Raw genomic sequence first — 11,213 nt, 5'->3', positions numbered from 1 at the left:
GGCCTGGATCAGCAATAGTGTGGCCAGCAGGACCAGGGCAGGGATTGTCCGCCCGTACTGGGCACTGGTGAGGCTGCACCTCGAGCGCTGTGTCCAGCTCTGGGCCGCTCTATTCAGGAAGGACGTTGAGGAGCTCGAGCGAGTCCAGAGAAGGGCGATGGAGCTGGGGAAGGAGCTGGAGCAAAAATCTGATGAGGAGCAGCTGGGGGGGCTCGGCCACACGGGACGCACGGGACACCTTCTCGCTCTCTCCAACTGCCTGACAGGCTGCAGCCAGATTGGGATCGGGCTCTGCTCCTAAGGAACAACAACGGGACAAGAGGAAACGGCCTCAGGCTGTGCCAGGGGAGGTTAAGGCTGGACATTGGGAGGAATTTCTTCACAGGACGAGTGATTAAACGTTGGAAGGGGCTGCCCAGCGAGGTGGTGGAGTTACCATCTCTTGAGGTGTTTTAAGGGCAGACTGCATGTAACACTCAGTGCTCTGCTGTGGTGTACAAGGTGGTGTTCGGTCATAGGTTGGACTCGATGATCTTAGAGGTCTTTTCCAACTTAATTGATTCTGTGACCCTCCTGAGGGCTGAGGGAACTGGCTCCTGCTGCTCTTGGGTCCTTTCCTGGAGTCAGAAAGACCACCCCCCCTTAAGAGCAGGGAGTCCTTCCCTGCAGGTTCTCTGACTGGTGTAGCTGCTGGTGCCCGTGAAGGTGAAGTGGAATAAAGGCTGTTGGGTGAGATGACACTGGCATGTCGTAGCACTCGTGGGGCTGTGCTGTGCCGGGCCAGGAGTTGGACTTTGATGATCCGGGTGGGTGCCTTCCAGCTCAGAATATTCTGTGATTGACATGGGCCAGTAGGTGTGCCCTGTGTGGAGGAAATACTCTGCTGACCTGGTTCCTCCATTCTCTATTTTGGCGTGGTCAGGGTAAAGGTGCTTGGGTTGAGGCAGGTCCCACAGCCAAACTGCGATCTTGTGCATTCCAGAACCTTAACTGTATCTGATCTTAAAAGGCATAGTTTCCTCGAATATTGGTGTTACAGACAGAAGAGATTGTGTGTGAATGTGCCTAGATCAAAAGTGGGCAAAGTGATAGGACAAGGGGGAATGGCTTCAGATGGACAGAGGGTAGGTTTAGGTTGGGTATTAGGAAGAAATGCTTCCCTGTGAGGGTGGTGAGGCAATGGCATGGGTTGCCCAGAGAAGCTGTGGCTGCACCACACCTGGAAGTGTACAAGGCCAGGTTGGATGGGGTTTGGAGCAGCCTGGTCCAGGAAAAGGTGTCCCTGCCCATGGCAGGAGATTGGAGCGAAATGGTCTTTAAGGTCCCTTCCAACCCAAATAGTTCTGTGATCTTGTGACTCCATGGTCTTTAAAGATTTGGTAAATAAGAGAAGTTCTTGATTCTTTCTATGTTTGCTGATCCAAAAGCATTAAGCATGCAAATGGAAATATTTTTCATATCTTCTCCTAATTAAGTGTTTTGATGGCATATTATTTATATTAACTCTGGAGAATAGGAAGCATGGGAAAATGATCTTAATTGTTCAGAACTGTGGAGAAAAGAATATTTGGTCTTGAAAGCTAAAAAAAACCTAGTTAGGGAGAAGAATCTTGAATAGCTGTAATGCAAAAATCTGTGTTGTCAGACTTGTCTTTTATATGACTAGTGCATTCCTCAGGTGCCAGTAAAGATGAATGATGGCTTATTTATACATTACCTGTTGTCTCATTTCGTAGAGGAGCAGTTATGTTGGATTTCTTCAAAGGTACAGCTAAAATGCTCTGGGAAAATAAATATAGATTCTCTTTGCTAAGTTGTTGAGAGAGAACAGATTGGCTAAAATTAGGTGTGCTCCCACAGGTGAAAATTAACTACCTCCAACAGCCTGAAGTTCTTCCATGTGAGACTGGCAAGGAATAGCAGCCAGGTGACCTGTGTGGTGCTCCCCTGGCTTGTTGGCCTTTAGTGCTCTCTTCGTTGCTGTCAGCAATATTTTGAAAAAACAAGAATGTATTTTAAAAGTACTGGTATTTTGAAACCAAATAATGTTACAGAAAACTGGACAAGACCTTCCTTAACATGTAGCCATTTTTAAAAAGTGAAATAAATAGTCTTCCTCTGCTTCCCCTCTTCAGGTTCTGACCACACACAGTATTATGCGTCTGGTTTTTTTTATATTTTAAACGAAGATGCTTTTTCAGAGTCTGCTGCCAAGTACTGAACTAGATTCAAAAAAGAAAGATGCGTATTTATGAGCTTTCCGGTTACAGCTTGTAAAGAAACTTTGTTAGTGAGTGTAATTCCAGTGTGAATCATCTTGTTAGCTTGTTACTTGCTCAAGTGAGAGTGATGATAGTTTTCATACTAGGCAAACACTGTTAGGAAATCTAAAGGTATTTTTAGAAGCTTACTTTTGTAAAGCCAGTTTTGTAAAAACTTCATAAGAAACCTGGACTGAATCCACTGCTCTGTTTTCCACGACTTCATAGGAAGTATATCCCTGTGAGTGCTGATGAATACTTTAAATTTTGGTGTATGTATGTTCTGTATCAGTTGTAATTGAATGTCAGTTCTGTGGCTTCAATTGTCAGACCATGAGGCTGTGCTTACCTGTGGGAAGTGCAAGTCAGGAAGGACCAGTATTGGCAGCAATTCATGTAGCAGAAACAGGAGATGCCTCAGCAGGGTCAGTTAGATGCCCAAGGTTGCTTGGACTGGACAATGGTAGTCTTAATAGTTGGGGAGGAATTCTCAAATAAAGCAGTTCAGCTGCCCCAGTGATAGCATACAGCCTGACTGCAGTGGATTACTGTTATCAGAGATACAGGGAAATGACTCAACAGCCTTCCTGCAAACAGGGTGAAACATCTAAATGAATCTGATACATTGGAGACTAACTGCATAATTCCTGAACTTCACTGCATTTGGGCTGTCTTTTGACAGCGAACCTTAAAAATGCTGCTGAGAAGTAAAAGTAATTGAGGAGTAAGAGCTAAAACACATCTCTAGAATGAGGAAATGGTAAACAAAGGGAAATCTCAAAACGAAAGTGAGTGGTAAAAAAGGTGGTGACTGAGACAGGACACAGATGTCCTCCTGAGTGTGTACCCCGATTGCTACCTGTATGTGTTGGATTAAGCTCACGTGGGCTGCAATGCCAGCTTCATTTTGTTTTGATTTACCTTACTGTTAAGGCAAGTGTTTATGCTTAGGAAGGATTGTGACCTTGGTTGTGGGGCTGCATGGTCCCAATGTCATGTTGCCTTGGATAGTAACATGTTTTGGCATTAACCTTTTATAGTAAGGCCAATGGGCTGTGAATTTAGCTGCGTGCTGATGATGTGTTAATTGCTAGAGCTTCTTGGGGAAGCTCTGAAGAGTATTCAGCTCTGTGCTTTCTTATACTGCACTGTTTTCCAGTCTGTCTTTGATTTCGGGGCCCTTAATGATGGCTGTAGATGCCTTCCTAGGAAATGTAATCCTGCTGGCGGCCTTGCTTTGTTGCCTTTGGGAACATTTCAGATTGTGCGTTAATCCATTAAGAGACTCCTGTAGCTGTTCCTGGGGCTTGGGATGTGTATTTAAATTTGGCATATTCTTGTCAGCTGGTGATTTTCATTGTGCCAAGTGGACTGTCTCTTATAGCTTTTTAGAGAGGCACTCTTTCAATAATTTAAGATTGATCTCATGGGGAGGTTTCCATGTCATCTCAGACAGTTATGGAGTTAGTTGCAGAGAGCAGAGCTTGACAGTGTTGTGTCCAGTGACTTGTGCTGGCACCAGGGGTGTGCTACATTTATCACTCCTAGCATTTTACAATGCAGAGTTCATAGACTTTTCATAGAGTTTTAAGAATAGTGTAAGCTCATGAATAGGTGTTCATGAAATTTGCTAGATTTTTTGTGAGTTTCTGATCTGTAGATGGAAAGGGGACACATCTTTTTGCACCGTCATTTAACGAGCTAAAAATCAGCGTGTACTTGAGTAAATACAGTTTTGTTGCAACACTGAACTTGCCTTTTATGGGAGGGAAAGCATTTATTAATAAGTTTATAAGAGATTCAAACAAAGCTGAGTAACTTGTGATATATATGAAGAAACTCTGTTTTTTTCCTTCCCTCTTTTTATTTAACCTGAGAAAAGAAGGAATACTGTGTCTGGTTTACCTGATCTTTCCAAAGAGTCTGTCTTGGAAGCAGGATGGATGGAAGAACATACCTCAGGATGTTTATTAAAAGCTGTCACCACATAGTTCAAGCAGATTTGCTTTTCATATTAAAACCTCCTGATAGGTGCTGATAAAAAGCAAACAAAAACCCACCCCAAACCATTAACTAGTTTGTTCCATGACTTGTTAGCTGCATGTTCCAAACTTTATGCTTTCCTGTCAAGTACCGGGGAAGATGGTTGGCAACCTCTCCATGGCAGTTCTTACTCTGCTGCAGTTGAAGGTTGTCCTTCTTTGCAATAGTCCAAATCTCACTCATTGATTGTATTTGATGTAGGGAGAGTTCATTTGAGTCTGTTCAGCATGGAAAGATGCCCTCTCTCCAGAGTAAGGAGACTGTAACCAGGATCTTTGGGCCAGCAGAATGTGATTTAATTTTGAGGAAGCTAAAAAAAAGGTTATTCTTTTTCTACAGGTGAAGTTCTAAAGAACTTAAACAAGTTCTACAAAAGAAAAGAAATTCAAAGACTAGGAGCAGAAAATGGACTAGATGGTAAGAAAATGTTTTAAGTATATATTATTTTAGAGTGAAATCTGTTTTAATTTAGATATGGTATTAGATCTTTTTGTATGGGATCTTGTCATCACAACACTGCTTTTTTTACGTTGTCTCTGCTACTTGGTTCAAATAACCTTTATATTTACTTCTAATAGCCTTTATTAAGGTATAGGTTTTTAATGAACTGCATCAGTGTTTTATTGAGTGTTTACAAGTAGAGTTTTCTGATCCTGGCCACATTAATTTTGTTCCTTTTTTTTTTTTTTTTTTTTTTCTTTACTGCAGCTCGCCTCTTTCACCAAGCATTTATAAGCTTTAGGAAGTATATAATGGAATCCAGTTCTGTGAGTGCTGATTTGCATATTATTCTCAATGATATATGCTGTGATGCAGGCAAGTATCTGGAGTGCTTGTAAAATAAAATGTGCATTTTTATTTGTTTTTGCCCTGTATACTTACCTACGTACATGTGGACCCCCTACTATGCTGTCAGAAAGATTAAAAATCCCTCCTTCCGTATCAGAAACATTTGTGCCCATTCTAGGAGGGAATGTTCTGTTCTTAAATCTTCTGAAGTGGAAATGAAAGATGTGGAGGTGTTAGCAAGAAGCAGCTTGTTGTTGTACAACATCTGTTCAGGGCTGAAATGAAAACAGTGCTGTTCTGTTTATTCCTCTCTTAAAAATCCAGTAGTCACTAGGGGGCACTTGGAGAGCTTTCTCCCGGCCAGGTGGCTTTAGGGACAGGTTTGTGACACTGCTCTGTTTCCCTGTGGCACTCACAGAGGTGTGTTTGCCTGCTTAGTGCATCCTGTGTTGTAATTAACAGCACTTAACTGAGAGGCGATGCCAGCTGGGAACAGCAGAATCAGCTTTCTTCCAGGGTTTGAGCTGCATAGTGTGTGTGTTTTAATGATGGGAATTTAAGGGTTACAGTGGCCATTAGTTTTGTCTTAAAATGTAAATGTGTAGATGTTGGCAATCTTAGGAAATTGTCTCATTATTTACATGTGCATAAAATGTTCCACAGGATTTTATTTCCACTCCTTTAGTTGTACGTGAGCATTATGCCTTAAAACTCATATACAGAAATACTGAAATTTTTTAATATGAGTTTTGCTTGTCTGAAGATGGTAATTAAATATATTACATAAAAAAAAAAATTCCACAATAATTTTTATTCATTGAATAATAATTCTCAATTTAAGCTCCCCCCTGAAATAGAACATTCCCCCCAAAATAAAAAAACTCCAACAAACCCCAAACTACTGCTTTTTCTTTTTGTGTGTGTATGTTTGATAATAGCTTTTTACATCAGGATAGTTCATTGAAATTCTATGAGAGCTGAACAGTCAGAGTGTGACCTGAAATGAGACCTTTAAGGTCCACATGTCTACTCTGCAAACATTTAGAAGAATGAACCTGAATTTCTCTTCTGAGTTGATTTTAGTATTTTTATTTTCTCTCCTAGGGATTGGAAACTTAGAATTTGGAATCGGCATCCTAAGTCTCAGTATCTTAGAGAATCTGCAAATCTGTTTTTCTCTGTTTAGTCATAAAAGCTCTTTAAAAGCTTTATTTCAAGGCAATACATGAATTTAGAAAGAAAGGGCTAAAATCTTCTTAGGACAGAAAAGCTGATTCTCATCCAGCTTTTCCACAGTTTCTCATTTTACTTAGAGGGTCTCTAGGCAAGTAGGCTGACAGAGCGAATATGCTGAAATGAGATGCATTTTTTCATATTATTGTGTTTGTATTCCACTGCTAAATGTGTCCATGCACTTGTGTTAGTTTCCTTTTCTGCCACTGAGATAAGTTATTGAACTTACTGAACTTCGAGTTCAATAATTCAAAGTTATTGAACTTTGTAGAGAGCCAGAAGTTGAAAGGATTACACAAGTGTGGGGTGGAAGTAGTAGAGAATTTTTTTTCAAAGTTTATTATGAAAGTATACACTCAAGCACACAAACTTTCTGAAAAGGATTTGTTCTGCTAGGTCACGTGGATGATCTGTTTCCATTTTTCCTGAGGCATGCAAAGCAGATCTTTCCAATGCTGGACTGCATGGATGATCTGCGCAGGATCAGCGATTTGAGGCTGCCGCCCAACTGGTCAGTGTGATGAAGTGGTTGCATTGTTTTCTTTTCTTAGTGTCATAGAACTTCATAGACTGTGGACTCAAGCGTAATTATGCTACATTTGCAGATCCATTTCTCTGTTTTTACAATAATATGTGTCAGGAACTCCTACATTTTTTACAAGATACATCACAGTGAATTAAGAAGAAAATAAGATTATATCAAGTATGAAAGTCACTGAGTTGGTGTGGCTTTTCCAGGAGGATGTTTTCTGACAATATGTTTGGGAAGTAGCACATCAAAATGTTGAAATATTGATAAGCTCAAGGAGAGAGAATTGGACGAGTAGTGAGAATTATTTTGAACGCAATGTGTGAATTCCACTTGGAATCTTTGAAAGCATTGTATGACTTAGAAGATCAGTGTGTAAGACATAGTAACCTCTTTATACTGTCTCTAAGAACTTGGTATTTCTGCTTTCAACACACATTAAAATCTATTAATAAATAAATGCTTAAGCCAGTTTCTAGTTTCTCCTGAATCAGTATCCAGATAGATGTTCAACAGATCTGCTTTTTTTTTTTGCCTTTGCTTTAGGTATCCAGATGCCAGGGCTATTCAGAGAAAGATAATATTCCATGCTGGTCCTACAAACAGTGGAAAAACTTACCATGCTATCCAGAGATTTTTGTCAGCCAAATCTGGAATATACTGTGGTCCACTAAAACTTCTGGCTCATGAGATCTTCCAAAAGAGTAATGATGCTGTCAGTATGTCATATTACTTATCAACATCCTTAGTACTGGAACAGTCTCATGAATGCGTGTCTGTGAAGCCCCAGGTGGTCCCTGGAGCCCTGTGCTTGAACAGGTGCCTTTGCTTTGCAGTGGTGTCAGCTCACATGAAAACAGTTATGCATTTCTGCATTAGGAGCAGAATGGAACTTTGTTTCCCCCAGTGGAACAGTGCTGTCCCCAAAGCATGTGCTGTGCAATCATCCCTGTAACCTGCCTCTGTTCTGTAATTTGTTGTTCCCTGGGTTAGGTAGGTTCTGCTATTAGGGTTTTCAGCATAGGGACCGTGACTTCTTTTGCCTATTACCTTTACTATAGCTTACGCACAAAAAATTACCCTTACTTAATTCCCCTTAGCCTTCTGCTTCAATGTTTAAATATATTTCACTTCACCACCCTTGAAAAATTCTGCAGATTGAGATGTGTTGAGTTGAATAACAGTGCTGTATATCAGGTCCTTAGAGGAAATTTTCATTAGTGTTTTATATTGCTTCTGGCATATTTTTTGGAGGCTCCTCACCAGTGTGTTTCCAGCTGCAGGGAACCAGACCAGTTCTGAAGCATTATAACCACATATCATATGTTAATACAGCACAGTTTAATACTGTGTGTGTGTACAGTAGTGATGTTGTGATTTCTCTTTTGTTGATGTAGAATGAGTAACTCCTATTATCAGTCTATCTGAGCAACACATAAGAAAGACTGGCTTGGCCTAGGAGATACCTGTGATGTACCACGTGTGTTCACATCGTGACAGTGGGTACAATGCAGTGGTGTTCCTTGGTAGTGGTTACTGAACTTTTCTCCCACGTGTTTACTGTGTGTGAGAACTTTTCAGTTGGTGTCTCCTGGATCATGTTTAGGCCCTTGGGGCTTAAACAGGGCTTCCATGAGGGCTCTGCAGGTGGCTGTAAGTTTGGATGGAGCAGCCACCAGCACCAAGGAGTGTAGGGCTGGCAGGGTGGTGGCCTCAGCTGTCTCTCACAGCTGATCCTCATGAGCTCTTGCTCTGTGAGTATAAGGCAGCAGATGAGGCTGGCAGCAGGTCAATTGTCAAAGGAGCTGGAGCTTGCAAGGCTCCTTCGCTGCTGGGCCTTGCTTTATGAGCCCCTTGTACTTTTCTAACAGTTCTTTTGTGGCAGGGGTGACAGCTTTGAACTGCTCAGGGGAATATGTAACCTCCTGCAGGAGTAGGGGAAGGCATCTAATTACAGACACCACCTCTTCATTAAACCTCCACTCTGATAGGACTTAAATACAAGGCACAAGTCTCTCAAGGCTGAGTAGTTACTTCCTGAATAGCTTCTCTTATACTGTCCTAGAAACTACTGTAAGAACTGATTTTGTCCCCTTTGGAATGGGATTCTTTTATATTAAAGAAACTTAACCTGAGATTTCTGAATGCCTTTAGAATGTGCCATGTGACCTGGTGACAGGAGAAGAGCGTGTGTATGCCAATGAAGATGCCAGACAGGCTCCTCATGTTGCTTGTACCATTGAAATGTGCAGCACTAATACACCTTGTAAGTACACATAATTGTTTCAGTCCCATCTGGGGGATCGTTATGTGTGTTATTGCTTGGAGTCAAAAGTCTTTTTTTTCACTCTTACTTGAACAATTTCTGAACTATGATAGAGCAGTTGAAGAAACCTGGATCATCTCAGAATAGCTCTTTGGTGATAGAGGATTAGCTTTGTCTGAGCAAGCTTTTTTAGGAAACCTGTGAGTTCCTTCATGTCTTGTGCTGCTGTTCTAGATGCTCTTCCTTGGTGCATCATATATTTCTTTTTTGTTTTAAGATGAAGTTGCTGTGATTGATGAAATTCAGATGATCAGAGATCCTGCCAGAGGCTGGGCTTGGACGAGAGCCCTTCTAGGTAAGCTTGTTTGTGTTGGCAATGAATTAGCTTAATGGCACATGAAATTCAAGCTTAGCAGTCAGTATAGTCATCAGTGGTTATAATATGTGATGCAAAATAAAAGGTTTTTTTTTTTTTCATGTCTTCTCGCACCAAGTTAGAGAGATACCTGCCTCAAAGGATTTGTCTGCATGACAGGCTACCTGTTGTGTTTTACTTAACAAATGGGGTTTTAAAATTTTATTCAGGCGCCTTTTATTTTTCCTTCCTTGGATGATACGGAGTCTTTACTAAGTTGTGCTGTCCTTTTACGTTGACTATTTCCAAGAAGTATGCTTTTCTGTTCAATGAAAACAACACAAGTTTTCAAGAGACTGCCTTATGTAGAGATACTGCTTAAAAATGGCAATTTAAAATATTTTATAGTGTTAATTGCAAATGGCTCATTTATAGAGCTGCATGAATCTGTTAACATTCGTAGAAGAATGCTTATTTTGGTAATTTTAGAATTTTTTAAGAGGAATTTTGGAAGCATTTTTCCTCATATTTGGAACAGAAGTTTGGAATCTGATTCCTCCTCGCCCTTCCTTTCGTTGCTTTTGATTCTAAGTTCAGCAGATTTGTCATACTTCCTTTACTTCCTGTTTTTCCCTTTTCTGTTCTGACTGAATTAGAGGCAAATTCATGCAGAAAACAAAACTCCTCAGTTCTGCTATAGTTTGGGAGTTAGTAAAACATGAGTAGTAAATGAAACATACTCAAAGCTTTGCTCCATTTGTTCAGTGGCTAAGGGCACCTCTTGTTTTGGCTGAGAGGGTGCAATGAGGTATTGGCTGCTCTGATTGTCACACTAATGAATTATCATCTGCTGGTAAGAGAACAAGAGCAGCTCTGAGGAAATACTGTATTCTGGGAGAGGCTTTAGGTGCTGGTTTGGGTCGTTGAAGGAGGTGAAATACTGTCCTCATTGTGTTTAGCAACCAAAATACAATTTTCGGATACTTCAAGAGCTAGCTAAAGCTACTGTTGTATATAAACAAGTAACATTTTGCTTTTTATTTCACTGGACCTTGTTCAGGCCTCTGTGCAGAAGAAATCCATGTTTGTGGAGAACCTGCTGCTATTGACTTAGTGACAGAGCTCATGTACACTACAGGGGAGGAAGTTGAAGTAAGTAATTCTGGGAAACTATGAACAGAGCATCAGGTTCTGCTGTAAAACAGGGAAAAAATGTAGGGTCTTTTGAGTGTATCACTGCTCAAAGTTATCCTGCAGGAGGTCTTGTTACAATGTTTCTTAATTTCTGTAAAGCAAAGATGTTGCAAAGTTCTTTCTTTCTCAAATGGTGGTACTGTTTTACAGAAAGAAAATAAGTGGTTTGATGAGTTCCCTTCAGGGGATGCTGCAGCTGCTACAGCTGTTTAGGGACTTTCTTTACAGTTCTGATCTTCCAGGAGGGCACGGTTCTCTCAAGTTTGCTGACTTTACAGGATGTATTGGTAGTTATTCTCTATATGATGGAATTTGAGTTTAGAAAAATACAATCTTTGACAACTTTGATTCTAGGTCCGAAACTACAAGAGACTGACTCCTCTGACTGTGCTGGATTATGCCTTAGAGTCCTTGGATAACCTCCGTCCTGGGGACTGCATTGTCTGTTTCAGTAAGAATGACATTTACTCCATCAGCCGACAGATTGAAGCCAGAGGATTAGAATGTGCCGTCATATATGGCAGTCTGCCACCCGGGAAAGCA

General features: G+C 40.9%; 1 protein-coding gene across 3 annotated transcripts in view; it reads left to right on the top strand.

The window, feature by feature from the left end:
• The first annotated feature begins 4,616 nt into the window (after positions 1-4,616).
• SUPV3L1 (Suv3 like RNA helicase) overlaps positions 4,617-11,213 on the top strand; it is a 12,811-nt gene continuing 6,214 nt past the window's right edge. The window contains exons 1-8 of one of the 3 annotated variants that reach the window (XM_017746339.1): positions 4,617-4,721; positions 5,013-5,120; positions 6,723-6,837; positions 7,402-7,570; positions 9,010-9,121; positions 9,399-9,476; positions 10,537-10,628; positions 11,025-11,203. In XM_017746339.1, coding sequence (XP_017601828.1) covers positions 5,057-5,120; positions 6,723-6,837; positions 7,402-7,570; positions 9,010-9,121; positions 9,399-9,476; positions 10,537-10,628; positions 11,025-11,203 — 809 coding nt within the window. In that variant the 5' untranslated portion in view covers positions 4,617-4,721; positions 5,013-5,056. Of the gene's footprint in view, positions 4,722-5,012; positions 5,121-6,722; positions 6,838-7,401; positions 7,575-9,009; positions 9,122-9,398; positions 9,477-10,536; positions 10,629-11,024; positions 11,204-11,213 lie in introns of those variants that run through there. The other 2 variants (XM_017746341.1, XM_017746340.1) reach the window with 2 other exon arrangements.

This window comes from Corvus brachyrhynchos, unplaced genomic scaffold, assembly GCF_000691975.1.
Source record: "Corvus brachyrhynchos isolate BGI_N302 unplaced genomic scaffold, ASM69197v1 scaffold279, whole genome shotgun sequence".
Taxonomy (NCBI): Eukaryota; Metazoa; Chordata; class Aves; order Passeriformes; family Corvidae; genus Corvus; species Corvus brachyrhynchos.
Note: the sequence above shows the minus strand (reverse complement) of the source record. Positions and strands in the feature narration are given on the sequence as shown.